Here is a 26,210-nt window from a genome sequence, read left to right as displayed (position 1 = left end):
CGTTGAAGTCCCAAAGGGCACCATCCTGGGTCCTCTCCTCCCCTCCATGCTTCCCCGGGTGAAGCCTTCGTAGCCATTCCCAAGGACTCAGTGACGATCCTAAACTCTCTCAAACCTGTACCTCCAGCCCACCAGTGTCCTGAGCTCCCGATCCTGGCACCCAGGTGCCTCCTATACTGATCAACTTTGGTGACCCTCAGGTACCTCCCACACTCATGTAGTGTCAAGATGTGCCAGGCACTGTTCTCAGTGCTTAAGGTTTACTCATTAAACTTGCAACAGCCCATTTTACAGGTGAGGAAACTGATGCACACAGAACATATGCAAACTGCGTTCCTCATCCCAGTCCCCTAAGTCTGGGTCTCCACTGGCACATCCTGCCCTGTACAGGGTCCCACCATCCACCCACAACCTCACGTAAGAAACCTGGTGTTTCCTGCTCATTCACCAATCCCAACAAATCCTGTTATACTTCCTTCTCAGTAGCTCTTGAATCTGTCCACTTCTCCCCATTCTCACTGCTAACACTTTAGTCCAAGCCACCATCCTCCCCAGCTCGGAGTGCACCAAGAGCCTCCCAGTGGTCTACACAGAACCCTTCTTCAACAGGGTACCCTTCTTCATGGAGGGACCCTACTTTTTTTTAGGCAAGTAGATTGGATCACCTCAAACCCCTGCTTAACCTCTTCGGTGGCTTTCTATCACCCTTAGGATCGAATCCAAAATCCTTGGTTATTCTCATCGTGATGGTGTTCTCCCCAAAAGGACCCAGCTCTTTCCTGACTTGAGACTCTCACATCTGCTGCTGCTTCTGCAGGGGACTCCGTGGCCCTATTCTGCACCTCCATTCACTTATCTAACCATCGCTCTTGCTTTCAGATCTCAGTGGAAGTGTCACTGCCTCAGGGGAGCCACCGTGACCCCGGATCTAGAAGAAGGCTCCCTGCTAGACACTCCCACAGCTCCCCAAACATTTCCTTTCAAAACACCCACCACATTATCACTACTGTTCAAGATCGGCCTTCCCGTTCGGTATCACGTTCTTGGGGGCAGGAGCTGCTCCTATTGGTTCGTCACTAAATCCCTGGCAGCCCCACGGGGCCCAGCACACAGCAGTCTCTCAAGAACTATTTTTCATTTGTTTGATCAATACCTCACGCTAGTCTTCCTGCAGGCAAGATGGGTCTGACTCATCCTTGTTTGCCAAAGTACCTTGTAAAAAAAAAAAAAAAAACCCTGCCACTTAAAATGCTCAGTAAATACTTGGTGACTAAAAGGGCCAAAGGAAGGAACACCCCTCGACATGTCCTTCTTTCAAAACTCACGTGCTGTGCTCAAGAAGATGTCCCTGCCTGGGATAATGTAAGAAATATATTTTTCATCTTCATTCCCAGCTCCTATCCTAGAGCTCTTAAATCCCTTGGAATTTCATGAATGATAGAAGTGATAGGAATATCTTTTGTTCCTGACACAGAGCTCCTAAATCCCTTGGAATTTCCTGGGTGATAGGAGCCTCTTTTCTCCTAGGGAAGTGACTCTTGGTGGACCCTAGATAGCTTCGAGGTGGAGGTTGGCCGCCAGAAGGATCAGGCCTTGATTAGAAGCCTAGAACATTCAGCCTCACTTCCCAAACTCTGGGGAGAGAAGCGCTACAGATCAAGTTGAAAACCTATCATGTCGAAACTGCCATAAAAGCCCCTAAACGGCAAGGCTCAGAGAGCTTCCGGCTGGGTGGATGCATCCATGGGCTGTGAGGGTGGGGAAGCCCAAACTCCACAGGGCAGACTCCTGTGCTCAGGACAGGAGCCTTACGCTTCTGGGTCTAACCCTACGTACACCTTCATCTGGCTGCTCACATGTATTCTTTAGAATATCCTTTATAATAAACTGGTAATAGTAAATAAAGTGTTTCCCTGAGTTCTGTGAGCGGTTCCAGCAAATTATCAAACCTGAGGAGGGGATGGTGGGAACCCCCGATTTGTAGCCACATTGGACAGAAGTGTGGGGAAGCTGGGACCCACCACCTGTGGTTGGCGTCTGAAGTTGGGGGCTGTCTCGTGGATCTGAGCCCTTAACCTGAGGGGTCTGCACTAACTTTGGGTAGTAAATGTCAGAATTGAGTTAAATCGTAGGATGCCCAGTTGATGTCTGTATAAAACTGGAGAACTGCTTGGTGTGGGAAAACCCACATATTTTGCGTCAGCAGTATTCTGCATAAAAAACACAGATCTTGCAGGACTAACATGGATCAGGCTGTTATAGAATAGCTAATGCTATTCCACGCTAGCAAAGGCTTTGTTCTCTCCCACCTCCGGCCCCACCCTGAGGAAAGGCATGAATCATGACAATGAGTTTTCCTGAAGCTGATATGATGAGGAAGGTGGATCACTTTTTCTCATCACGTGCATGGTCCCATCTTACAGTGGTCCTGTGATTTGAAGAGCTGGATCGCCTCAATCAGATACATCCATGACCGAATCCAAGTATGAAACCCCGTTCCCAATCACACTGCCTTGTTTCTCTACAGGCCAGCCATGAGAATGAGTGACCAAGAACTAATGGTAGATGACCTTGTGCTTATTGCTCTCTGCCAGGGTTCAGGCCCAAGTCCTGGGCAGGGGTCCTGCTCCCCAATCCGGGATTTTCTTTGGTGTGCAGGCTTTGTCTCACCATCAGACCTCCCAAGAGAGGAATCATGCTTCTTTCCTGTTCTGTCTCTTTGTGGTCAGAGTATGACATGTCACACACAGGGTGCTGCTGTGGTCTGAACGGGTATCACAAAGGGTCAGGAAGAGCTGCTACCAGTATAAACGATAGAGCTTCTGTCTTCCCCAGGCTAGACATGGGATGTCATCATCCCAGACCCTACCCACGTTCCAGGTGGGATACAGGCATCTCTACCTTCTTGTTTCTAGTTAATCATCCCCTGTTCTGAGACTTGTGGTTGCCAAGGGGGAGGGGGTTGGGGGAGGGATGGAGTGGGAGGTGGTGATGAGCAGATGTAAGCTATCATATATAGAATGGATAGACAACAAGGTCCTACTGTATAGCACAGAGAACCATATTCAATATCCTACGACAAACCATAATGGAATAGAATATTAAAAATGTATACATACGTATGACTGAATCACTTAGCTGTATAGCAGAGATTAACACAACGTTGTAAATCAACTATACGTCAATGAAAAGAAGAAAATCATCCCCTGTTCTGAGGTACCCGGTGTCCGCCTACAGAATTCCACCCTGTCTCTTCTTTCTGTGCTTGAGATAAAAGGATCCCAGGGAAATTCCAGCGAGCAGAAGAGAAAAAGGTGCCAAGTGCTCTGATGTTCTCTGAGGCCCCTCCCTGCCTGATTTCACAAAGGCCTGGACCTGCTTCTCTCATGGGAGCCTGCTGCTACCCCGCGAGGTCTAAAATCCAATGGAGATACGACGGAGGTCCACCTTTCATGGTGCCCACCCCAGTGAGTGACTCTGTTTCTCCCCCATAGCTGAAATGTCCTTGGGGCCCACCTCAGCCCCAAGCAGAGTTTCAGTAGGTGAAGATGCCAGCACATGGGCCCTTGCCCTCTGTCTGGCTCTGCCTGCTCTAGCCGTGGCCCTCCCCATTGCCAATCCCCCTCCCCTCCCACCCCCTCACTCACCACCAGCTCTGCAAAGCGGACGTTCAGCTCCTCTGGGTTGGGGATAGGACTGGAGAACTCCATGTACTGCAGGGGGTGGCTGTCCCGGAGGTTGATCTCAGGGAGGTCGCTGCCCCCAAAGCAGCACAGGAAGCCCAGGCCATGGCGGCTCCTCTTGCGGGGGGCCATGGTCACTGCCAGCTGGGGGGACGGTCCGCAGGCAGATGCCCTAGGTCCTCATGGTGATCTGGGTAGAACAGAAAGCACAGAGTGGTCAGGCACAGCAGCCAGGTGAACAGGGACGTGGCCTGCCGCCATGACTTCGTTGTCCAGCTGTCAGGAGCCTTCAACCCAACAGCCAAGCCCCTTCCTTCTCCCACAGCCATGAACACTTTCAGATTCTCCCTCTGTGCCCCTGGAGGAGACAGGAGGGCTGTCATCACAGAATGTGACTTCCAGGAGGTCAGAGCTGGCACTCAGCCTACCCTCTCTCTGACTGTACAGACGGGAATCCTGTTCCCTGTCCTCTGGTCCCCTGCAGACCAGTTTCCAGCAGGGATCCCTTACTCGCTTGATTCACTCCAGGGTCTGGGGATACCTGCTTTAAAGGAGTCATCCAATAGGGAGGGAAGGGCTGAAGTCGGCTGGCAGGGGAGACACCGAGCTAATCACATGGCATGGTTCCTGGAGTGGGGGCCTCCATGGGAGCAGAGGATGGAAGGCTTGCACAGCTTTCTGCCCAGTCTGTTGCAGCCAGGCATGTTTGGATGAATGTGAAATATCAACAGGGCGTGGGTTCACCCACCCACCCAGAAAGAGGGGTGAGCTGGGGGAGCCATTAGAGTGAACCCTCAGTAAGGAAATGGGGCTGATCATTGGAATGGTGTTCAGCCAAGAGTGAAGGGAATCTGGTCAAATCTGCTTTCCATACTGACCAAGAACAGAGGACATCACTATGGCCAGAGATCAGAACTGAGGGCCACCCAACAGTTGGGTGGTTGTTGGAACAGAAAGGGTTAAGTCTTTGCCACTGGGAGAGCCTAGTTCTATGGTGACCAGCATGAGGCTGAATATTGGCCCTAGTCATTGATGTCACACAGCTACCAGGTAGGTTAAGCCCAATTATCTGCACATGGGCTTCCTGAAAGGGCCAAATGATCCTTGACCAATGGTTCCTAAACATGGTTTCAGATCTGGGCGGGTTCACTAGAGAGAGCATTGCTTATCCACCACCCTGCTACCCAGCCATATTCTCCTCATATTAACATATCCTAATTTTTTGAATATAAATAAGATTCTGCCTTTATCCTTATTGAATATTACATCACAGGTTTAGGGTCAAGATTTTTTCTAATTGTGGCAAAATACATAGAACATAAAATTTACCATTTTACCATTTTTATGTGTATAGTTCAGTGGCACTAAATACATTCACATTGTTGTGCAACCATCACCACCATCCATTTCCCGAATTTTTTTCCATCTTGTAAAACAGAAACTCTGTACTCACTGAACAATAATTTCCCATTTCCCTTTCCCCCTAGCCCCTGGCAACCACTATTCTACTTTCTGTCCCTGTGAATTTGTCTACTCTAAGTACCTCCTGTGAGTAGAATCCTACAGCATTTATCCTGGCTTATTTCACTTGGCATCATGTCCTCAAGGTTCATACTTGTGGTAGCAGAAATATCCTGTCTTTTTAAGGCTGAATAATATTCCACTGTATGCATATACCACACTTGGCTTATCCATTCATCTCTTGACAGGCACTTGGGTTGCATCCTCCTTTTGGCTATTGTGAATGCTGCTGCTATGAATGTGTACAACTATCTTATTGTGTCCCTGCTTTCAGTGCTTTGGGGTAATACACCCAAAGGGGTCAAGGTATTTTTGAGTCATGATTCTTAGTTGTTTCTCCTGGATTTGGGTCATTAACAGAATGATCAAAATGTCTCCATGGTCTTTACTTACACTGTTGCTAAAAATCTTGACCACAGCAAGGATAGCGACAGGCCCAGATGACGTAGCTACCTTGTCTGGGAATGCCAAAGAAGTAGTCATTAACAGTCTCAGGGGATAGTCCTTCAACCAGCTCTGAACCCATGAACCCATGCGCTTATCTAGCCCTCATTTCTTAAAGACACCCCAGGAGATTGTTTCCTAAGTCCTTGTGGACCTCCAAATACGTCAAATCCAAGGCATTCCCTTGAACCAAGTTCTAGAACCTTATCAAAAAGAGATAAATGTGGCGTAACTTGTTCCTAGTAAACCCAAGGTTACTCAAGGAGAACATTGCTTTATTTCCTAAGCCCTAACAATCTAGCTAATAAATTAGTCATCTGAGCTGGCCTCTCATAAGACATGATGCATTTTAATCATCACTCAAGAGTTTTTTACTGGCTCCACTTTTTCTTTCTTTATAAACTTTGTGACACTTTTTAAAAAATGTTTGCTAGCATTTATTAAATGTATCTGAACACAGAACTTTCAAAAAATTTTCTACAGAATTATTTTCTACCAAAGATATTTTAAGAAATATTGCCCTATACAATCCAAGAATTATACATCTTTTCTACAATATATACAAACCTCAGGTTATTCACGCAAAGGGATTTGATCCTTCCTTCCCTTTATCTATCTATCTATCTATTAAATTAGGAGTTTGGGATTAACGTATACACACTACTATATATAAAATAGAAAACCCACAAGGACAGACTGTAGAGCACAGGGAACTATACACAACATTTTTTAATAACCTGTGAGGGAAAAGAATCTGAAAAAAAATAGCTATATATGTATGTGTAACTGAATCACTTTGCTGTACACCTGAAACTAACAGCACATTGTAAATCAACTGTATTTCAATTAAAAAAAAGACTTTTTTAATAGACCCAGGAATACCTAAAATAACACACTATCCACGGTTGCCTTGTATTATTGGTCATCTTTTCTGGGTTTACGTATTGCCTCTCCACAGCTACAGTGAAGGCTCCTTGAGGGCAGGGGCCATGCCTCCTGCTTCTTTGACATCTCCCCCCTTTATGGCTAATAAAATGCCCTGTGCTTAGTGGGTGCTCAGTAAATATTTTTTGGTCAATTGGCAAACAACCTGTGCTCATGGAAAAGGAGAAGAGGGGTCTTTATCAATCAGTCAAGAGATATTGATTGAAATCTCTGATTCCTAGTAGTTAAGCTATCAGGAACCCTTGAATGGAACAAGGGGACAGTCTCGAGGCTGGGGGTAGAGGAAGCAGCCGGCAAACTAGTGCAGAATCCTGGTTTATGTTGACAAAGGGCTGCAATAGGCTGGCGGTTGAGGAATCAGGGAGGAAGGGAGACATTAAAGCTCTCCAGGCGACTTGATAGCCAATGGGCAAGAGTGGGTGGGACGAAACCCTGGCATCCCACTGTCAGGCTCAGTAAAGCACTAATTCTGTAGGTAGATAGGGGTGGACTCGCCTGGGTCCTCTGCCCATCGTCAGTTTAGGATGATGATGCAGAGTCCAGACCAGGTCCCCTTGGTTTCATCAGCTTCCAAAATGCAGCTGCAGCTGGCGGGCAAGACTGCTTTGTTGAGGGTACAAGCATGGGAGCGCAGGTCCTAGAGGCGTGGTGAGGCTGGGTGGACGGCATGACGGGGCGGGGGATGGGCTGACGTCTGGGAGGACCTGCGAACTCTCTTCTGCCTTCACTTCCTCGACTTCTCGCTCCCTCACTCTCCCTCCTTGTCCTTCTTTGCCTTCAGCCTCTGAGCCAGGCTTTCCCAAGGGCAGTCAGGGTGGGGGCCGGGGGCTGGCATATAGCTGGCCTACTCCGTTAGTCTTACACTAGCTGTTCACAGCTCTGACTGCTCTGATTGGTTGGTGCCAGGCCATAACTGTCTTGAAATATTTTTAAGGTCTCCCCTGAGTACAAGAAATGAGGTGGAGTGGCCTCAGGAGGAGGGAAGAAGGAAGAAGTAGACACAGACCCTCCAAACAGGAAGTGCCATCCCCACAGAGAAGGGCCCTAACTGCACCCCCTTCGGCCCCCACCCCGGGAGCGACGCATTCTTGCCCTTTTAAGGGCAGCCTGCTCACAGCTCCTCAGCGTGTTTATGTTCCTGAGGATGCCCTCCTCTCCAGGAACCCCTCTTCAGCCTGTCCCTTCCTCCCTTTCTTGGGGCCCCTTCTGAAGATCCAAGGCTAAAACCCCAGGCCCTCAGCTGGAAAGCATCTAACTTCACAGTAGAGATCTGAAAATTGAGGTCCAAGGAGGAAACGTCTTATCTGAGGTCACACAGCTATGGGGACAGAGCTGGGGTTGAAACCCAGGACTCCAGCGTTCAGGCTGTGGTCTGGTCACTACCCTCACCAGAGCTCTTCCTCCCATGTTAATGCCCCTTGTCCCCATCTTCCCCCAGCCCCCCTGCAGCCTTCCCCCACCAGAGAAGACCGGGCTCTACAGCTCAGTTTAGAAACAGCTCCAGGAAATTCCCTAGTGGTCCAGTGGTTAGAACTCAGCACTTTCACTGCCAGGCCCCAGGTTCGATCCCTGGTTAGGGAACTAAGATCCCGCAAGCCACATGGTACGGCCAAAAAATAAAAAATCAAAATAGTATTAAAAAAAAGAAAGAAATGTTTAAAAAAAAGAGAAATAGCTCCAATAAACAAGGTTCGCTGTAGACCAGGAGATGGTATGGAGATCCCAAAAGCCCCCTGCTTCTCCTCCACTGGGAGGAACTATCTCCATCTCCTACCACCCCGGTTTCTCTCCCACCCCTGCTCTAACCCCCCTTCACTCCAGCAGAGGCTTTGAAGTCAGACGGACTGGGATTTGACTCCTGGCTTTGCCTTCCCATCTGGGTAACCCTGAGCAGGAGGTCTTAACCTCTGAGAACCCCAGGTTCCTCATCTGTGACACCAAGGTAACAATGGCATTTTCCTCATTGGGTTTTGGTGAAGAATAAACGATATAATATAAGTAAAATGCCAGGAGCACCGCAGGCATTCAATAAAGAAGGCCAGCACTGCTACTGTGGCTTCATTATCACGATCACCGGCAAGGTGAGACTTGCCCTGCCCAGAGCCTGAACCGTGAGCCCTTCTCTGGGCACAGACGGGGCCACCAAGGCCTGACATTGTAGGAATTTGCTCAGCCAGATTTAAGAAGCCACCCATCTTTGTCTTTGGTAACTGGGACGTCTGAACCAGAGGATCAGGCCTTTTCCTCAGGCTCTGAGCTACCTCTAGTTGGAAAAGTAAACCCTTGTCATTGACCCTGGGCAGGGAGTGGAAATGTGGAGGTGGCCAGAGCGATTCATTTCTGCAAAATTCTTTTACAAAGAGGAGCCATGGAGGGTCTGCCCATCAAAGGAGAATTGAGAAGCAACATGGAAAAACAGGAAGCAACAACAGAACAAAAGCCAGTGGACTTGAACTTGGGCCTGAGAAATTGACCCCACCCCCCCTACCACCATCACCCACCTTTCTCTCCATGGAAACTTCCCCAACACCAACAGCTCCAAGTCCTACATTTCCTGTCTGCCTGCCCCCTCCCCTTCTCCCCGTGGGGACAAGGTCCTCCCAGGACTATCAGTCCCTAAACCCAGACCAAGTGGCCCATGACGCCAAACTATCCGGTCACCACCCATAAGCCCTCCTGTAACTCTCTCGGGGTCTCCAGTCCTCTGGGTCCGGCCAGACTTCACCTCATCACGGTCGCACCCTCCCACACTGTGGAGAAAACATAGCTCCTTAACTCAGGGGACAGGGCTAGTCACGAGGCAGCTGTGGGTCGGGGGCCACAATGCCATCCTCTCTGGGCCTCAGTTACCTCTCTGTCAGGGTTCAACTGAAGACCTCCGAGGGCCCCTTCAGGTCTAACCGTCCACATTGCCTGGCTCAATCTCCTTCCCAAAGATCCCCTCAGGGGCTGTCCTCAGCCTACACTGGGCGCTCCTCCCACATTCCATCCCAAGCCAGGAAGCACTTCCTATTACTTGAGTCCAGAACTCCCATTTGGTTTGCAAAGATGAGAATCTTAACCCTTAACCCCAAACCCTGGCCCCAGCTCCTCGACAGACCAGTTTTTATTTACATTAATTAAAGCTTCAAAATCCCCGTATCATTAGTGCTTACTCCTAAGTCTTAAGTTAAAGCGGAACAATATTAGTACTTGAGGCTTTGGTATTTGCCAGACACTGGGCTATAGCTACCTCTCATTCTGTGAGATGGATGGCACCGTTTTAAAGAAGTTATTTAAAGAAAAAAAAAAAAAACACCTGTGGTTCAGAGAAGTTAAGTAACTTGCCTAAAGACACACAGCTAGTGATGGCATAGCTAGGATTCAAACACATGACTGTTTGACTCTAAAGCTACAAAACACTAAGCCATAGGGCATGTGTCCAAGGAATACCTGATCTGAGACCTGCTCAGAGCTTTCTCAAGTGTTCTTTAGATCCAGACTCAATAATTCATGATTGAGCATTTCCTATGGGCTGGGCCAGGTGTTTTCACAGCTCCGCAATCTCATTTCAGCTTCACAGTGACCCTGTGAGGTGGTTATTACTATTATCCCCCCTTATAGATGTTGAGATTGAGGCTTCAGCAGCTGTTACACGGCTTATCAATGACACCCAGCAGCTAAGGGACACAGCTGGAACTACAACGAAATACTCTGACTCCAAGTTCAGTGCTTTTGGCACAGAACCAAAGCTGACTCATAAACCCTTCCTTTAGCTCTTGGGATTGATGCTGTCACTTTGGGATGTTCAAGTTGCCTTTTCCTATCCCCTCTCCTGAGCTCCATACGTGGGGGTAACAGGGCAAGGATATGCTGTTGGCATCTCTCCTTGGCCACTTCTCAAGTGCCAACTAGGAGCCAGGCCCTGAGCTGATAATTTTGTGCTTTATCTCATTTATTGCCCCCAACCCTCCAATAGCATGACTATCCCTTCTTACTGATCCTTAAGCCTCCCAAAGATCAGGCAGCTTGCCTAACAACCACATCCTGTGGGTGAGGGGCTGGATTCTGAGGACAGCGGTGTCGCCCTTGAACATACACGCTTTTAACCAGCTTCTAGATCGTGTGCTGGACACTGACCTGGGTGGTGAGGGCACAGGAGTAAACAAGGCCTAGTCCCTTTCCTGGAGCAGGTCCCCTTCTAGCGGGGAAGCCAAGGGAGTTAAGGCAGTAACAATTCAGAAGGATGGGGTGAGAGAGACTGAGAAAGGGGACCTGGACCAGCCTGGGGGGTGAAGAAGAAGTCAGGGAAAGCTTCCAGGAGAAGGTGATATTGAAAAGGTTTTTTTTGGTTTTTTGGTTTTTTTGGGTGTGCTACACGGCTTGTGGGATCTTAGTTCCCTGACCAGGGATTGAACCCAGGCCCTCGGCAGTGAGAGCATGGAGTCCTAACCACTGGACTGCCGGGGAATTCTTTTTCTTTTTTTTCAATTTTTTTCTTTCTTTTTTTTCTTCTTTTGGCCGCAGCTTGTGGGAACTTAGTTCCCTGACCAGGGATTGAACCCGTGCCCCGTAGTCTTGAAAGAGATAAGAGAATTAAGGGAGGGTGCAAGCGGTGGGAGAAGGCATTCCAGGCAAGGCAACAGCATAAGCAAAGGCACGGAGGGAGAAACAGCACAGAGTGCATGAGGCCAGCATCCTGTTAATTTGTGGCTACGCTGGTATGAAAAGGGAATCAACAGGGTATCCAGGTACCTTGACTTGACGGCAGAGCTCAGGAACCCTGGGGAGCCCACTCCTTTGCCCTCTTCTCCCGACCAGGTCCCCCGGGGCCCGGGTCTGGGAATAGAGCCCAGAGCTCCCCAGAGATGCTGCACGAAACATAAGAAATGTAAACCATGTCCAGTTCCCCAGGCAGGAGATTCCTCCCTACATACTGACCCTTCCTGTGCCACTGGGCGTCACCTGGGAAATGGCCCCAGGCCCACCTTATCCAGGACCCGGTTTCCCAAGCGTCTATGCTTTTCCATCCCAGGCCATACTTCCGGAGCCTTCTGCCCCCCCATCCCTCCACCACCCCGCTACAGCACACCTGCTTCCACTTCAAGCCTCTGAAGACCCTCCCCTCATGCTCCGTGGATAGCAAACGGGCTTGGGACCCCTCACAAGCTTACCCCTGCTTCTACCCTGAAGCTGCCTGAATTGCCAACATCCAACTCTACCCCACAGACTTGGTTGGGTTCTGTCCAACTGCCATGAGCTCTATGTGACTTCAGGTAAGTTACTTAGCCTCTCTGAACTTCGGTTTCCTCATCTGTAAAATGGGGAAATAATAATAGTACATACTTCATAGGGTTTTCATAAGCATTATTAGTTAATATTTGTGAAGTACTTAGAGCAGTGCCTAATAATAGTAAACACTATTAATAGCTATATAGATAAGCTACTGTTATAATTATGAAGAAACCTGAAAATGTCGACTGTATGTATTACAGAAAGGTTCTCTATGTGAATGAGTCTTACATATTATTACAGGGGTTGACAAATATCACAGGGGGTCAAATCCAGCCCACAGCCTGTGTTTGTAAATACAGTCTGATTAAAACACAGCTACACCACCTATTCATCGTCTATGACTGCTTCATGCAACACAGACCCTAGGGCCCACAAAGCCAAAAATAGTTCCCCCCTGGCCCTTTACAGAAAGTTTACTGATCCCTGTGTTATTAGGTTGAATCATATGTAGCTGACAGTGTTCAATTCTTTTCAATCTACAAAACCATCAATTTCATATGGTTCAACTTAGTATAGCATATGAGCTCACCACGAATCCTGTCTTACCCATTAAAACAGGAAGTGCCCTGCTTTAAATCCAGTGACTCTGATCATAATAAAGTTATAATGATCAGTTTTTGAACATCTACCATGTTCAAGGTTTATCTCAAATGTTTACCACACTCCTGTAGGGTAAACGGGATCACCGCCCTGCTCCCCTCCTTTACAGGTGGGGAAATTTGAGGCTCAGAAAGATGCAAAGTGTGAGCCTAGGACTCAAGCCAGGTCTCCAGACCCCACGTCTACCATATTGTCCCCACTGGGTGCTGTCTAAGAGGCTGCTGGGAATGAGATCCACCTCTTACTAGGACAAAAAATGGAGATTGTGAGCACTCCTAGACAGCGCTCGGCCACGTGGTGGACAGGGCCCAGTCGTGACTTCCCTGTCGGCCTCAGGACAGAACGCAGAACAATCTGACTTGTTTTGTGAGCCTCAGGCAGGGCTGGGGAGGGGGCGGGGAGCACTTTCAAAAATAAGCAAGCTCTCTTTCCAGGACTGGGGAGCTATTTTTAGCAGCCGCGTAAATTATGGTTTCCCCTCTGCTCTGGGAAAGGCAAGAAAGTAAAAGTAAACTCTCATAGCCCCAGGGTCCCCGCTGCAGGGTGGGAGAAGAAGGAGAGAAAGGGGCGTCTTGCTGGGAAAGTGAAACTGAAAAAGTCCCCAAAGTGACATTTCTCTGAATTGGGGGCGAGTGTGGAAGTTGTGGATTTTCCAATTGGTTTTCTCATTTTGAGAAATGATAAAGAGAACATAAGTTTCTTTGTCTCACCAGGACAGAAAACAAGCAGATAGTAGCTCTCCAAGGCCATGGTCAAGCATGCATTCGTTCATTCATTCACTCACTCATTCATTCATCCATCCATTCATTCCCTGAGTGACTGCCATTCACAAAGCAATTTTCTGGGTGCTTTAGATGAGCCAAACATCAAATCCCATCCTCAACCGGGTTTACAGTGTTATTGGGGAGGCACGTGTATAAACCACCAGGATGCAAGGGAGAGAAGGAGGGAGGGAGTTCCAGGCTCTGGGACTGCAAGGAGGGGAGAGTGGCTTCTGGCTGGGGTGGTCTGGAACATTCACCAGAGGAAGTGGCACTGAAGCTAGGTCTCAGAGGAAAGAGGTCAACACGTGCCAGTGGGAGGGTCCAAGAAACCCATTCACGACAAACGCGTGCCAGAGTGAGGACCTGGCATCCAGGTAAGTGAGGAGCCAAAGGAAGTCGCTGTACCAGGCTGCGACGCAGGGCTCAAAGAGGTGCAGCGGAACACAAGATGGGGACCAGATAAAGGCAGGCTTTGAATGGCAGGCCAAGGGGGAGGAGGAGGAGGAAGCAGCTCAAGGATGGTTGGTTTATTGGCTGATTAGTTGATTGGCTTATAGTAAAGGAGAGCCCGTGAGGCGTGATCTGAGCTGGGATTTGGACGAACAATTCTGGTGGCATTGTATCAGGGTGGATTACAGGAGAGACGGGAGAGGGGGAAGAGTCTGGAAGCAGTTCTGTTTGATTCAGAGTTAATGAGGCCCTGAGCTGCCAAAGAGGAGAGGAGGGAACAGATGCCAGGGATGTCACGGAGGGGCGTGCGTGCCCGCACGAGTGTGACAGCATGAGGGGGCTTTGGCAACACACAGACTGGGCACAGAAAGCAAGGACTTGGGCTGAGAAGGGGAGGGAGCTGTGGGGAGCTCTTTGGGCAACAGCTGTGAAGTAAAAGGGAAGAAGGAATTTCAACACCCAAGTCTCTGCTACCCATTAGAGCCAGAGGCCCGGGGCTCCCGGCCAAAGGGAAACCACCCAACACGTGACAACCCATCCTCACCCCCTTCTGCTTCCGGGAAGCCGAGCCCCTCCCCTGGGCCACACCAATGGGGCTGCTTTATTGAAGGGCTGCAGGGAAAACTACCCCCAGCTTCCTCCTGGGCCATCCTGCCAGGTCTCCCACCAGAGCGCCCAGCGAGCCGAGAACTCACACCATTCTAGGCAACCCGGGGCCTGGGAGAAGCTCCCTACTGCCCACTCCTCCTGGGGTCCCAGACAAAGGCATTCCGTCACTCATGAAGGTGGGACCTCGAGGTCCCGTCAAGGCAAGCCGGCCCTGGGACCCTCGCTGGGCCTGTGCACCTGGTCACACTCTGGACCCTGGGCTGTGTCTTCCCCAGATGCAGTGCCTCCTTACAATCCTGCTAGCCCCACTCTGCGTCCTGCACTCACACCAGAAAAGGCCCTGCGTGTGTGCCGGGGCCTGGCTGGACATAAATCCTGGACCGCAGGCAGTTTTCACCTCTCCAGGGTGGGAAGAGTAGGGGAGGGCGGGGGCGGGGGGAGGGGAGCTGAGCTAACTCCTGGACGCAAGCGACTGAAAAGGCAGACCCAGGGGGACCCCTCACCTGCCCGTCACTCTTGTTCATACAATTTCATCCATCCATTCATTCACTCTGACAAATATTTGTTGAGCACTTAAGTACCCAACTAATAAGAGCCGGAAAAATACAAGGGTGAAAGAGTTCAATGTGGCGGGGAAGGGAGACAATCAAATGAACATCATAAAGTGTGGATATGGTTATGATAGGGGTAGTGCAGGTGTGTGGGTCTGGGAATGTCTGCAGAGCTCTCTCCCAGTGAGGGGGGGTGTTCCATTCTACTCTGAGCTCCCTGTTCATACAAAGGGTTTAGAGGGGTCATCGTGTAGTGGAAAGGACACCGGAAGATAATCAGAGAAGTCAGCAAGGGTTCAGGACCAGACATGCATCCCAGGGTTACTAACGCTATAAATGACTGAAAACTGCCAAAATGTTAAAATATAAGGATTGGTTAGATAGATGATAGATAGATAGATAGATAGATAGATAGATAGATAGATAGATAGATAGATGACAGATAGGCAGAAAGACAGACACACACACACGTATGACAGCTTGAAGTAATTATCTTTGGGTTGCTGGAGTTTAGGGTTATTTTTCTTATCCTTTTCTGGATTTTTTCAAATTTCCTACAGTGAGCATTTATCCTTTTCATCAGAAAAGATAATATTATTTTTAAAAGAAGAAGATAAACACTAGACTAAAAATGAGGAGACTCAGGTTCGAGTCCCAACTCTGCCCCAGCAGGTTACCTGCGCAAGGCAGGAATGACCTTGGCTAAGAGCATCATTTCTCTGAGGCTTGTCTGTGAATGAGGAGGTCAAACCACACGCTTTCCAGAGTTCCTTCCACACCAGACACTAGGCTCTGTGCCACAGAACACACGAGGTGCTAAATGATGCTGGTTGAATGGAATCCTATCCCCTGAGCTCCATTAGTTCATCCTTCATTCAATGGTTCATTCATTCCACCTCCACCGTTTTCAGTAGTTACTCTATGCCTAGCACTGCTCCTGGTGCTGGGGATTTAAGGGCAACTACGCAGATATAGCTCCTGCCCTCACAAAACTATAGTCTCCCAAGCTCCCAGTCCCCTTCCATTGTTCTTTTTCTTCCCGCCCTAACGCCCCATCCTTTTAACGCATCTTTTACCTTTTTGCCAAAATGCCTCAGGTGCATCTGTTTCATTCTCAAACACCAAGCTCCAGACCTGGTCCAGCCCCACAGGATCTCAGGCTGGGATCAGTGCCGAACTCTCATTTTTCCCCTCTCCCAGCATTCTGCAAACAGCCCTTTGAATAACATTTCTAGGAGCACCTGATTCTACATTCCTAGGTTCAGCAACCCTCAGGGTTCCCAATCCAAACTGAAAGCCAACCACTTACATTTTAGGATTAGCCATTTGGTGGGGCTCACAAATTTCATACTAAACCAGCTTTGAAATCAGATCTATATCCATGTGTCAGGGAGGACTGGAGCACTCCTTACTGCTGGTGAGACTGCAGAATGGCACAGCCATTACGGAAAACAGTTGGGCTGTTTCTTAAAAAGTTAAACTTACACCTCCATATGATCCAGTCATCTCATGCCAAGGTGTTTTCCCAAAACAAAGGAAGCATATGCACATACAATGTCTTATTCATGAATGTTCAGAGCAGCCTTATTTGTAATAGCTCCAAACTGGAAACAACCCGTATGTCCATCAACAGGCGAATCAAGAAAAAAAAATTGTATAGTGTATCCATAAAATGGAATATTACTCAACAATAAAAAGGAATGAACTATTGATATATGCCACACGTGGATGGAGCTCAAAATAATTACACTAAGTACAAGGAACCAGAGCATAACAGGGTACATACTGTATGAGTCCACTTGTCTACAATTTGAGAAAATGCAAACTAATCTATAGTGAATAAACCCGGGTGGGTGATTGCCTATGGAGAGGGTGGAGGGCGGGCAGGGAGGGGGTGGATTATAAAAAGGCACAAGGGAACTTTGGCGGATGATGGTCAAACACGATCTTGATGGTAGTGATGGATTCAAAGGTACATACATATGCTAAAATGTATCAAATTACGTACTTTAATTATGTCAAGTTTATGGTATGCCAATTATACCCCAACAGAGTTGTTAACAAACAAAACAGGTCTGTTCCTAGCCTCACCATCTCCAACTGCCAAGGGCTCTGGCCACTGCAGCTGGCAACCCTCTAGAAGATTGCTAGTATCATAAGCTGCTCTACAGGTTCTAGGAAAGACCTCACAGCCCAGAGGTGGGGGGAAGGGGAACAAGGAGCTCCCTCCAGGCCCAGGCCTCAGCTGATCTGGTCTGGTCTGGTCTTCCAGGAGGCGGGTGGTTTACTGTAAGGAGTGTGTGCTTTCATATTAAGCCTGTGGCTAAGTTACTTAGGGCCTGTGAGCTTCACTGCCTTCACGGGCACATGGACGACAAAGCCCACCTCCCAGGGCTACTGGGAGCATCAAACAAAGAGCACATTATCAAGAAGCTGGCACAGCACTGGGCACATCACAGGCCCACCAGCCGGGTTCCCTTCCCCTGTCCCGGCCCCAGCCTCCTCCCAGTGGTGGCTAAGGTTCAGCGCTCTGCCCACGGAAGCACGAGAGAAGCTGAGGGGCCCCCAGGAGCCTAGTGAAGCACAAGCCCGGTTTTCACTCTGGGGGTAGACCTGAATTGACAGCAGCCCCAGGCTTCTGGGTGGGTAAAAATAAGGCACTTTCAGCCTGGGAATTTGTTAGAGGCAGATGAGATGGCAAAGGGGACTGAGAAAGGTGGCCATGACTTGGAGTTTCTAGGACAAGACATCAGGAGGGATGTGGGTTTGGGGTGTGGGGATACCCAACCCTTGCACACTGGACAAGCAAGTACAGGAGATACTCAGAAATGACCAAAGAAGAAAGGGAGGGAGGGAAGATATTAATGCATGTTGGCATGTGAGAGGGTTTGATGCTATGGTGCAGAGGTATATGTATGGGGTGGTGTGTATGTGTATGTTTATAGCATGATATGTGTAGTGTGTGTGTTTATGTGTGTATGTGGTATAGTATGGACGTGTAGGTGGTGTGTGTCTGTATGGTGTGCGTACATGTGTGTTCATCCCCAGGAAACAAACACACAAGATTCTACTGACTTTCAAGTCTCTGCAGAGAGAAGACCCAGCTAGCTTCCTGAAGTATATGAGCAGAGGAAACAGTAATATCACTGATAATCAGCCCCCACGTCAATTTCAAATCAGCCCATGTTTAGTTTATAAGGAGCTGCCCAAGCATAATAGTCAGGAAATGTTACTGTGGGGAAGGCAATGTCTTGTCTTCAGTTTCCCATGAACCACACTATGGCCTGGGAGCAGAGATCCACCAAAAGATGCTTGTGCCTGCCATGGACCAAAGACCAGGTGTTCACATCCATCATCTCATTTAATCCCAAGACAACCCAGCAAGGTCAATATTTTTGACTGATAAGGACATTGAGGTTCAAAACCAGGAGATGACACCCACACTAGGACTCTCTCCTGTAATACACCATCTCATTCCAACCTAGTTTCAATTCAGTTCCGGAGCGTGTATGTACACATGCACGTGTGCGTGTGCACATTCCTCTGGGTGTATGTGTGTGTCCAGCAGATGCAACTGGGTGTCCTTTGGTGTATATTATAGTGGGGTGTACACTCCCTCTGCCATTTCACATTTTGGTGTTATATTTTAGCCACTTCCCCAATAAGCCTGAGGTGGAAAAAAACAAATAGCTGACAATAATGTATACCCAATCTATTCCATGCTCCATATTTTACAAGACAGATATTCAGCACATTTTTAGAAAGAAGGATACTAACATTTACTAAGAGCTAGGCTAGGCTCAAACTTGCACATTTATTATTTCACTTAATTTATCCCAACATCCTACAAAGATGATATTGTGCATTTTTACATACAGGGAAATTAAAGCTTAGCGAAGGTAAGCAACTTGCCCAAGTTAGCAGGGTTCATAAAACATGTGAACCTCAGTCTAATTGATTCCAAAACTCAGACACAGCCTTCCCATGGCACAGAAATGGCAGCATCATGGTAAACGGTCGCCTCCCCACCCCCCCCAGCCATGGAAGCCTCTCCATCCCTTCCCCATCACCCATCCCAACTACCTCTCAGGGAAGAACTCAGCACTCGTACAGAGAAGCCCTGTACCCCAGCCGCAGACAGCAATCCAGCCCCATCATCTTACCGCACACTGAGTCACAGAAAGATCCAGGCTATCCCATCTTCTGGACCAGCCTCTTGGGTATGCGAGCTGGGCACCCTCAGAAGGGCCCCGGGCTTGGTTTAAGGCTCTGCTGTTGCCGTCTTGAAATCTTTAATCATTTTTGAACAGGGAGCCTTGCATTTCCATTTTGCACTGGGGCCCGTGAATTGCACAGCTGGTCCTGCCCATCTTCTAAGGCAGCCAGCTCGGGCAGCCTTTCCCAGGAAGAGCAGCCCAGCCAGACACTCCCTGTGTGTTTCCAAAAATGTTACCCACAGTCCCTGAATGGTCAGGACAGAACAGAGACAAGTTACTTTAATCTGGGGTGGCTTCCTGCCCGAAGGGCCTTGATGGGCCACTCAGTAACTGCTGGGCTGCTCTCCACCCTGATCTCTCCTCCTTATCCCACCTCACCCCTCCGCTGCAGGCTCCCTGGTCACTCCTCCCTAAACACGCCATTGCTCAAGGGATTAAAATTCCTAGAGGGCTTGGACACTTCCACTTTATCTCCGACTCCCCCCACCGGGCTCTTTCCGCACACACAGCAAGAACTCAATAAGAGCGGATGGATGAGATACGTTACAGTGTGTACTTCCTGAATTCTTGACCCTATCCGTTATAAAACCTATCATCAATGTGATCGCTTTACGTAACTCAAAGACTGTGTGTCCTTCTGCAATTCGATAAATACTAAAAGCGAGAGAATGTGTCAGCTTTGAAATAGAGTTAAAAAATTGGTTCTGCTGGTTCTCTTGGGTTGGCCAAAAAGTTCGTTCAGGTTTTCCCGTAAGCGGCTCACGAATGAACTTGTTGGCCAACCCAATACATTTGGGTCGGCAATATTATCCCTCACCCCATCCCCATGTCCACCTCTGCTTCCTGCTCCTCCTCTCCCTCCGCTATGCAGGTCCTTCCTTCTCCAAGCAGCCTTCCTACCCATCCTCATCTACCTGAATTCTCCCAAATAAACTCAGAGCCCCTGTTGTCTACTCTGTTTCTAGGACACTGCATCATATACTACTCTGTGGCACTTGTGTTATTTAATGTATTAATTTATCTTCTTTTATGCCAAGGAGCTTTTCCCCCATCTAGACTCTGAGCCCCCTGAGAACATGACATAGTGCCATGTATGCAGCAGGTCCTGTTCCTGAATGAAAGTTAGCTCATGGCAGGGGGTGGGAGTGGGTGAGAGAGAGAGAGGAGAAAGTTATTAACCCCAGAAATAAATCTGCATGGAAAATGCAATGAACTCAGGTCCTTCAACCTTTCCTCAGAGTCCAATGGAGGTCAAAGGCATCCAGACCTCGGCCAGACACCGTCAAGAGGTGTCTCAAGCGGCACTCAGCGAGGCAAAGGTGTGCGCCTTTACAGACCTGCGTGGTTAAATGAGATCTTGGCATTCCCAGACGCAACTCTGGACATTTTCATTTCTGTTTGTTTCTACTCTCCCCCCTACCCTCCAGCAAACAAAAGGCATCTTGCATATAAAAGGCATAGGATATTTTTCCTCTCTGTGCTTCCAGGAACGGGATGTTTCCTCCAAGGGAAACGAGACCTTGGCTGTGAGACCTCAGGCTACGGACGCTAGGGTTTCCTCTTTGGAACTCAGACCATCCCCTCCATAGTTCCCAGTCTCTGCATGGACTCCCCCATTCCTAAATCACCTTTCTCTGACCCTGACACCCCTGCAAGCTGTGCCCCGATTGTCTCCATCTAAGGGGCTTTATTTACCCAGCAGGGCCCCTCATGTCTCCCCCTCGCCTCCCTCCTCAGTGCCCACCTCCCCTGAAAACTGCACTTGGGCGCATCAGTATCACCGCCTTCCATCCTGTTCCCCCGCCAGAGGCCCTCTTCCCAGTTCCCTCTTCGTGGTGTTTCAAACAATGTGAAATCTGAGCCGTCTGTCCCCATGCTCCACACACACTCACTCTCTCTCTCTCTCTCCTTCTTGATTTCAACCAGCTGATCCCCGTCTGGAACACTCCGTCCTGGGCCCTCCCCCTCCTCCTGGCCACTCACCTGGCACCCCGCGCCCTTCCCCACAGGTGTGGGTGAAGGGCCCCTCCTCAGCATCCTGCCTCTCTCCCATCAGAGCCACGACTGCTTCCTGAATTAGCGTCACTCTCACTGGGCTGTGAGGTCCTTGAGGTTGGGGACAGTGTAGCAGAGTCTCTCAGGAACCCTGCGCCCAGCACAGGGCCAGGCCCGCAGCAGCTGTGCTGGGGCTTTGCCAAGGTTCACACCTCGGGTCTCTGTCCTTCTCCCTCACCCTTCTCCCTCCCAGCAAACCTTCCATCTCTTTATTTCAGATAAATTCAGCAGCAGTCCCTCTCGAATCCTCCTCTCCCCCATCTCCAGCTCACTTCCAACTACCCACATTTCTGTTCAGAAGCGCTGGCACCACTCCCATCAACTTCCTCTCAGACCGCCTTCACCTCCTTCCCCCTTCGGACCACCCCTGCTTCTCTCTGTGAATGACACCACAGTCCGAGGTTCAAACCACAGAATGATCCTTAACTCTTCCTCTGTCTTGAGAACGGCTACATGCCAGGTATTTGCATGTATTATCTCATTTCATTCTCACATCAAACCCTGAGAAGTGGGTATTAGCATCCTGAGTTTACAGACAAGGAAACTGAGGCTCAGAGAAGTGACCTGCCCAAGGTCACAAGCACATAACTGACTGGGCTGGGGTGAGAGGCAGGTTTTGACAGGCTGTCCAAAAGCCCACCAGGTGCGTGCGCGTGCACACACGCACACGCACCCACAAGCTGTTCCCTCCTTTACATTATAAATTATCCAATCAGTCTCCACGCCCAATCGATTCCACTTAGAAATGCTTCCTGCATGGGCCCTTTGATCTCCCATGTGGACGCTCAGGCCCCACTCAGACACACAGGACGTGGCTGTGTGGTCACAGAGTCAGGGGGTGGGGGGCCATGAGTCCTGCACATCCAGCTGGCAGCACTGACCTCACCTCGCGCTCACTCAGGGAGCTGGTACGTGCTCTTAGCTTGGAACCATTTCTTCAAGGCCCCATCCCTTCTTACTGATTTGGTTGTCCTCCAGCCGGGCTGAGGCTGACCCCTTTCTTCTGACTCCACCTGCACCCTGCTCACATTCCTCTTGGCCTCAGACCAAAAACCCTCAACAAGCTACCCACCTGGAGCACAGCCTGGGTCTCCAGCTCTCTTCCTTCAGTTTAGCTCTTGGTTTTCCCACTCGCAGCAGATCTCCAAGGACAGTGCATCCTAAGGGGCTTCTCAATGATGCAGATCCCGGGGCCCTGCTCTCAGAGCTTCCAGGTCAGTAGATCTGGGTAAGGGCCCAGGAATCTGCATTTTAACAAGTTCCCCAAGGGACTGGGATGCAGGCGGTTTCATTCACTCTCCATCCCCTTCCCTTCTCTTTCACCGGCATTTGCACCAACCTTTTCCACAAGTCACCCCTTCTTTCCAGAGTCGTGATCAAATCCCCCAGGTTCTCATCCCGGGCTGCACAGTAGGATCATGGGGCATTTTGAAAACTATGCCTGGATCCCAACCAGAACCAATTAAAACAGAATCCCTGGGTAGGTGCGGGGGAGCCACTGGGGTGAGCGGCTCATCCTGCTTTGCCCAGGACTGTCCCAGTTTTAATCCTGAAAGTCCCACACCCCAGGGAAGCTCTCAGTCCTGGGAAAATGGGATCAGTCATTCACCCTACAGGGCTCTGGAATTTGCAAATCTCTCCAGGTGATTCTAATTTGCAGCCAAGCTTGTCAAACACTGGACCCTATCTGGATCAAGAGATGCCCCGCCCCTCCCCCCTCCCCCCCCACCCCCGGCATTCCCTCCAGCCAGCGCTCACGGGCCTTTTGTTTGCACTTAGCTCAGGTGATCTCAAAATGTGTCTCTAGACCAGCAGCATCAGTGTCACCTGGGAACTTGTTAAAAAAAAAAAAAGGTACAGCCAATTCTAAATAATTTGCTCTTCTCTCAGCTGCAGAGAGATCCTTTGTGAACCCCTACCCAGAGCCACCGACATTTACTGACTTGAGTGAAGTGAGGACTAAGGAGTTAACTGGCGGTGGAGGTTTGAGGGTGGGAGCTCAGTCCTCCCCAGGGAGGTTTAGTGATGACCAGAGGGGCCTAGGTTTTGATTCATAGGCAACAAACTTTTACTGACCACTAACTAATTAGCTGGCTTGTTTATGGCATCTCATTAAATTCAACACTAAGTCCGTCCAACATTTGGTGTTGGGATTTTGTGGGGTCCATACATAAAACTTTCCTCTTCTGGCTCAAGTTCAGGACCAGTTGAGAAACAGATACATAAAGCAGACAGATGGAGGTCACGATATCAGCCACGTTCCTGACAGAGCTGTGGGAGTAAACGGCTGTGTCTCTCTGGCCCAATGGACTTCCTAATGTCTCACCCATGAGTGAGGCCAGCTGACACGTCCAGTCCTTGGCATAGGAGGGTGCCCGTGGACCTTCCCGTAGGAGCGGGCTCCTGACCTCACCCCCCAGAGCTGGCCAGATGCGCCCCCTGCAGGTGGCAGAGCCCAGGGAAGGGAGGGAGCGTTGGCAGACCCAGTTCATAACCTCCCAGAGCCATTGGTTAGAGGTGCCTCACTCCTTCCCCTGAGGAAGTGATGGGGAGGGACAGGCCAAGGTTCTCCACCCCTACGTCCACTTCAGCCACTCATGCCCTGATCCCACCCCAAGACATGCTGGCCTGGTCCGGGGAGGGAGCCGGGCACCGATATCTTGTAAAAGTTCCCCAGGTGATGCTAAATGCTTAAGTGCCTTCAGTGTTGAGTAACCGCTCTTGGGAGACCCTCTCCTGGAAACGAGAAGCCAGGGATGCTCCCCTCTAAGGGTGGGGTTGCTTCTCTTTCACAACCAGGGGAACAAGGTCTCGGGAACCTTAAGCATCTTGCCCTATGCCCGGAGCGGGTCAATGGAATCTTAAGGATGAGTAACAGCAGTGAATGAATCAGCTTTCTCCAAATCTTGGGTGCACTTGGAGGTTTTCAGCCAGGTCGCAGCCAGATCAGCTAAAGCACTGGTTCTAGAATCTCCTGGACGGCTTGTTAAATGCAGCTCACTGGGCCCCACCCCCAGAGTTTCTGATTCAGAGGGAGGGCTGTGTAGCTGTGAGAAGAGAAGGGCACAGGCTTCTGAGTTGGGCAGATCTTTGTCACCAACATTAAGGATGGCCTTGCCTGGGGTTCACCCAACCTCTCTGGGGCTCAGTTTCTTCACTGGTCAAGTAGCGATCACAGGATTAATGAACTCATGTGTTTCTTGTGAGTTGAACCAGGACACACGGAGCACCTAGTGTGGTGCATGGCACATAGTAGGACTGGAGATAAATTGCAGATGTTGATTATTATCTGTAGATGTTGCTGTTATTCAGGGATAGCTTCTTGGAAAAGGTTGAGAGGTTTTGGATGCAGGCAAGAATACCAAGAGGCAGAACACCAAAGAGAGAAAGAGCCAAGTCTGAAAGGATGCAGGAGGGGAGCCAGAAACAGAGCAGAAGCCAGTGCACAGAAGGTACAAGTGAACTGTGTGCAGAGGGTGGGGGTCTGCTGCAGATCTGGCTGACAGAGAGGCTGGGAGTCAAAGTCACCCAAAATAGAACTCCCTCTTCTCCAAACTCTCAATTCACTCCCCCCTCCCTACTCCCTATCTCTCTGGGCCGCAGGCCACATGCCTCTGTCAGACTCGTTTGTTGGAACTACCCCCCTACTGCACCCCGACCCCTGCCCTAGGGACTCAAGGAATCCTAGAAATGTGTTCAGTTCCAAGTGCTGGAGGAAAAGGAGCAAACTAAAAAGGGGAAAACCTTCTCTCTAGGCTTGTGTCTTTGTAGGACTTCCCACAGCCCCCCAAGTCTTCCTCTCCCTCAAGAGATGGCCATTCGGAGTCAGCATCTGGTTAGAAGTATCCAAACCAACGGGTACCAATGGCCTGTCTCCCCTCACCTGACCACAAAGCCCTCTCTGCCACCTCATACTCTTTCCTCTTTCATAACTAGACTCAAAGCTCATCTCCCTGAAGTCTTCCCTGATGAACTTCACTTGACTGCAAGAGTTCCTTCCTTCATGTGTGCATTCATCCATCCATCCATTCATTCCACAAACGTTTACTGAGCATCTGTTCTTGTAACAGAGAAGAACAAACCTGACTCCATCTTGGATCTGTTCCTTTAGCTCTAACCCCTGTACTCTGTTGCCTGTGCTTAGTCATGCTCTGCACATCTGCACATCTGCAAAAGAATGTTGCCTATAGCCTGAAATATACATGATAGGCCATTCTCAAGGCTCCGACCTTTAAAGGTACAACACTTTTCCATTCATATAGAGATACATGGATAAAGGTGCAGAACAGAGAACCACAAGTGTCTTGTTGGATACTGATAGGAACAGTGTGACCAGACCTATGTGGACAGCTGCAAGAACAAAGGATTCTAGGACCAGGTCTGCAACAACCAGCCACACCCCCTCCCCCTTTAGCATGAAAGCAGCCTGAATTTTAACTCAGGTAAGAGGGTTCTTTGGGACACTAGCCCATCATCTTCTCAGTCTGCTGGCTTTCTGAATAAAGTCACTATTCATTGCCCCAACCACTCATTTCTCTTGACTTATTGGCCTGTCATGCGGCGAGCAGTACAACTTGGACTTGGTAACACTCTGTGACTAGGCACCGTGCTGGGCAGCAGGGATTCGGATACAAAAGAGACACAGCCCCTGCCCTCCCGCAGCCTAAGGAAGGCAGCACTAGAGTGGGAGCTCACAGTCCTAAGGAGATAATGGGGCCCCCTTGTCATGTTCTTCAAGTTCATGCTCAAGCTCTTCAATCCTCTTTTTTAGCATGAGAAGAGACCTAGCAGCCACTGGTGAGATGGCACCCTCTTTGTGCTGCACATACAAACCACACCAAAGAAAACACACCCGTATCAGACACGGATAACACACTTCATGGTTCCATGTTGCTTTCCATCCTATAGACTTTAGAAGTTTGTCTGAGCCTCAGTGCATGTCATCATCAGTAACTGACTCAGCCCCTGTATTTGGCATCGTAAGGACCATCTCAAGTGACATTTATTGACCTGCTTGGATGTACCAGGCACCAGAGATAAGAGATGAATAAGATATGTTCCTGAGCACCTAGAGATGACAGTCTAGTGGGAGAGCCA

The 26,210-nt window shown here is 49.4% G+C and overlaps 1 protein-coding gene and 1 pseudogene across 7 annotated transcripts in view; both read right to left on the bottom strand.

Moving 5' to 3' along the window:
- The window catches only part of LOC309608268 (large ribosomal subunit protein eL42 pseudogene), a 217,967-nt pseudogene that overhangs the window by 110,857 nt on the left and 80,900 nt on the right, over positions 1-26,210 (bottom strand). The window lies entirely within an intron of this gene.
- The window catches only part of DAAM2 (dishevelled associated activator of morphogenesis 2), a 114,247-nt gene that overhangs the window by 45,165 nt on the left and 42,872 nt on the right, over positions 1-26,210 (bottom strand). For 4 of the 6 annotated variants that reach the window (XR_014232764.1, XM_082347807.1, XM_082347811.1 and 1 more), the window contains exon 2: positions 3,648-3,873. Coding sequence is in view for 5 of the 6 variants with exons in the window: in XM_082347807.1 (XP_082203933.1) it covers positions 3,648-3,815 (168 nt within the window). In the remaining variant the exon portion in view is untranslated. Of the gene's footprint in view, positions 1-3,647; positions 3,874-9,443; positions 9,467-19,004; positions 19,441-26,210 lie in introns of those variants that run through there. The other 2 variants (XM_082347809.1, XM_082347810.1) reach the window with 2 other exon arrangements.

This window comes from Balaenoptera borealis (assembly GCF_965194805.1).
Source record: "Balaenoptera borealis genome assembly, chromosome: 12".
NCBI classification, from domain to species: domain Eukaryota; kingdom Metazoa; phylum Chordata; class Mammalia; order Artiodactyla; family Balaenopteridae; genus Balaenoptera; species Balaenoptera borealis.
This window is presented reverse-complemented; position numbering and strand designations above follow the sequence as displayed.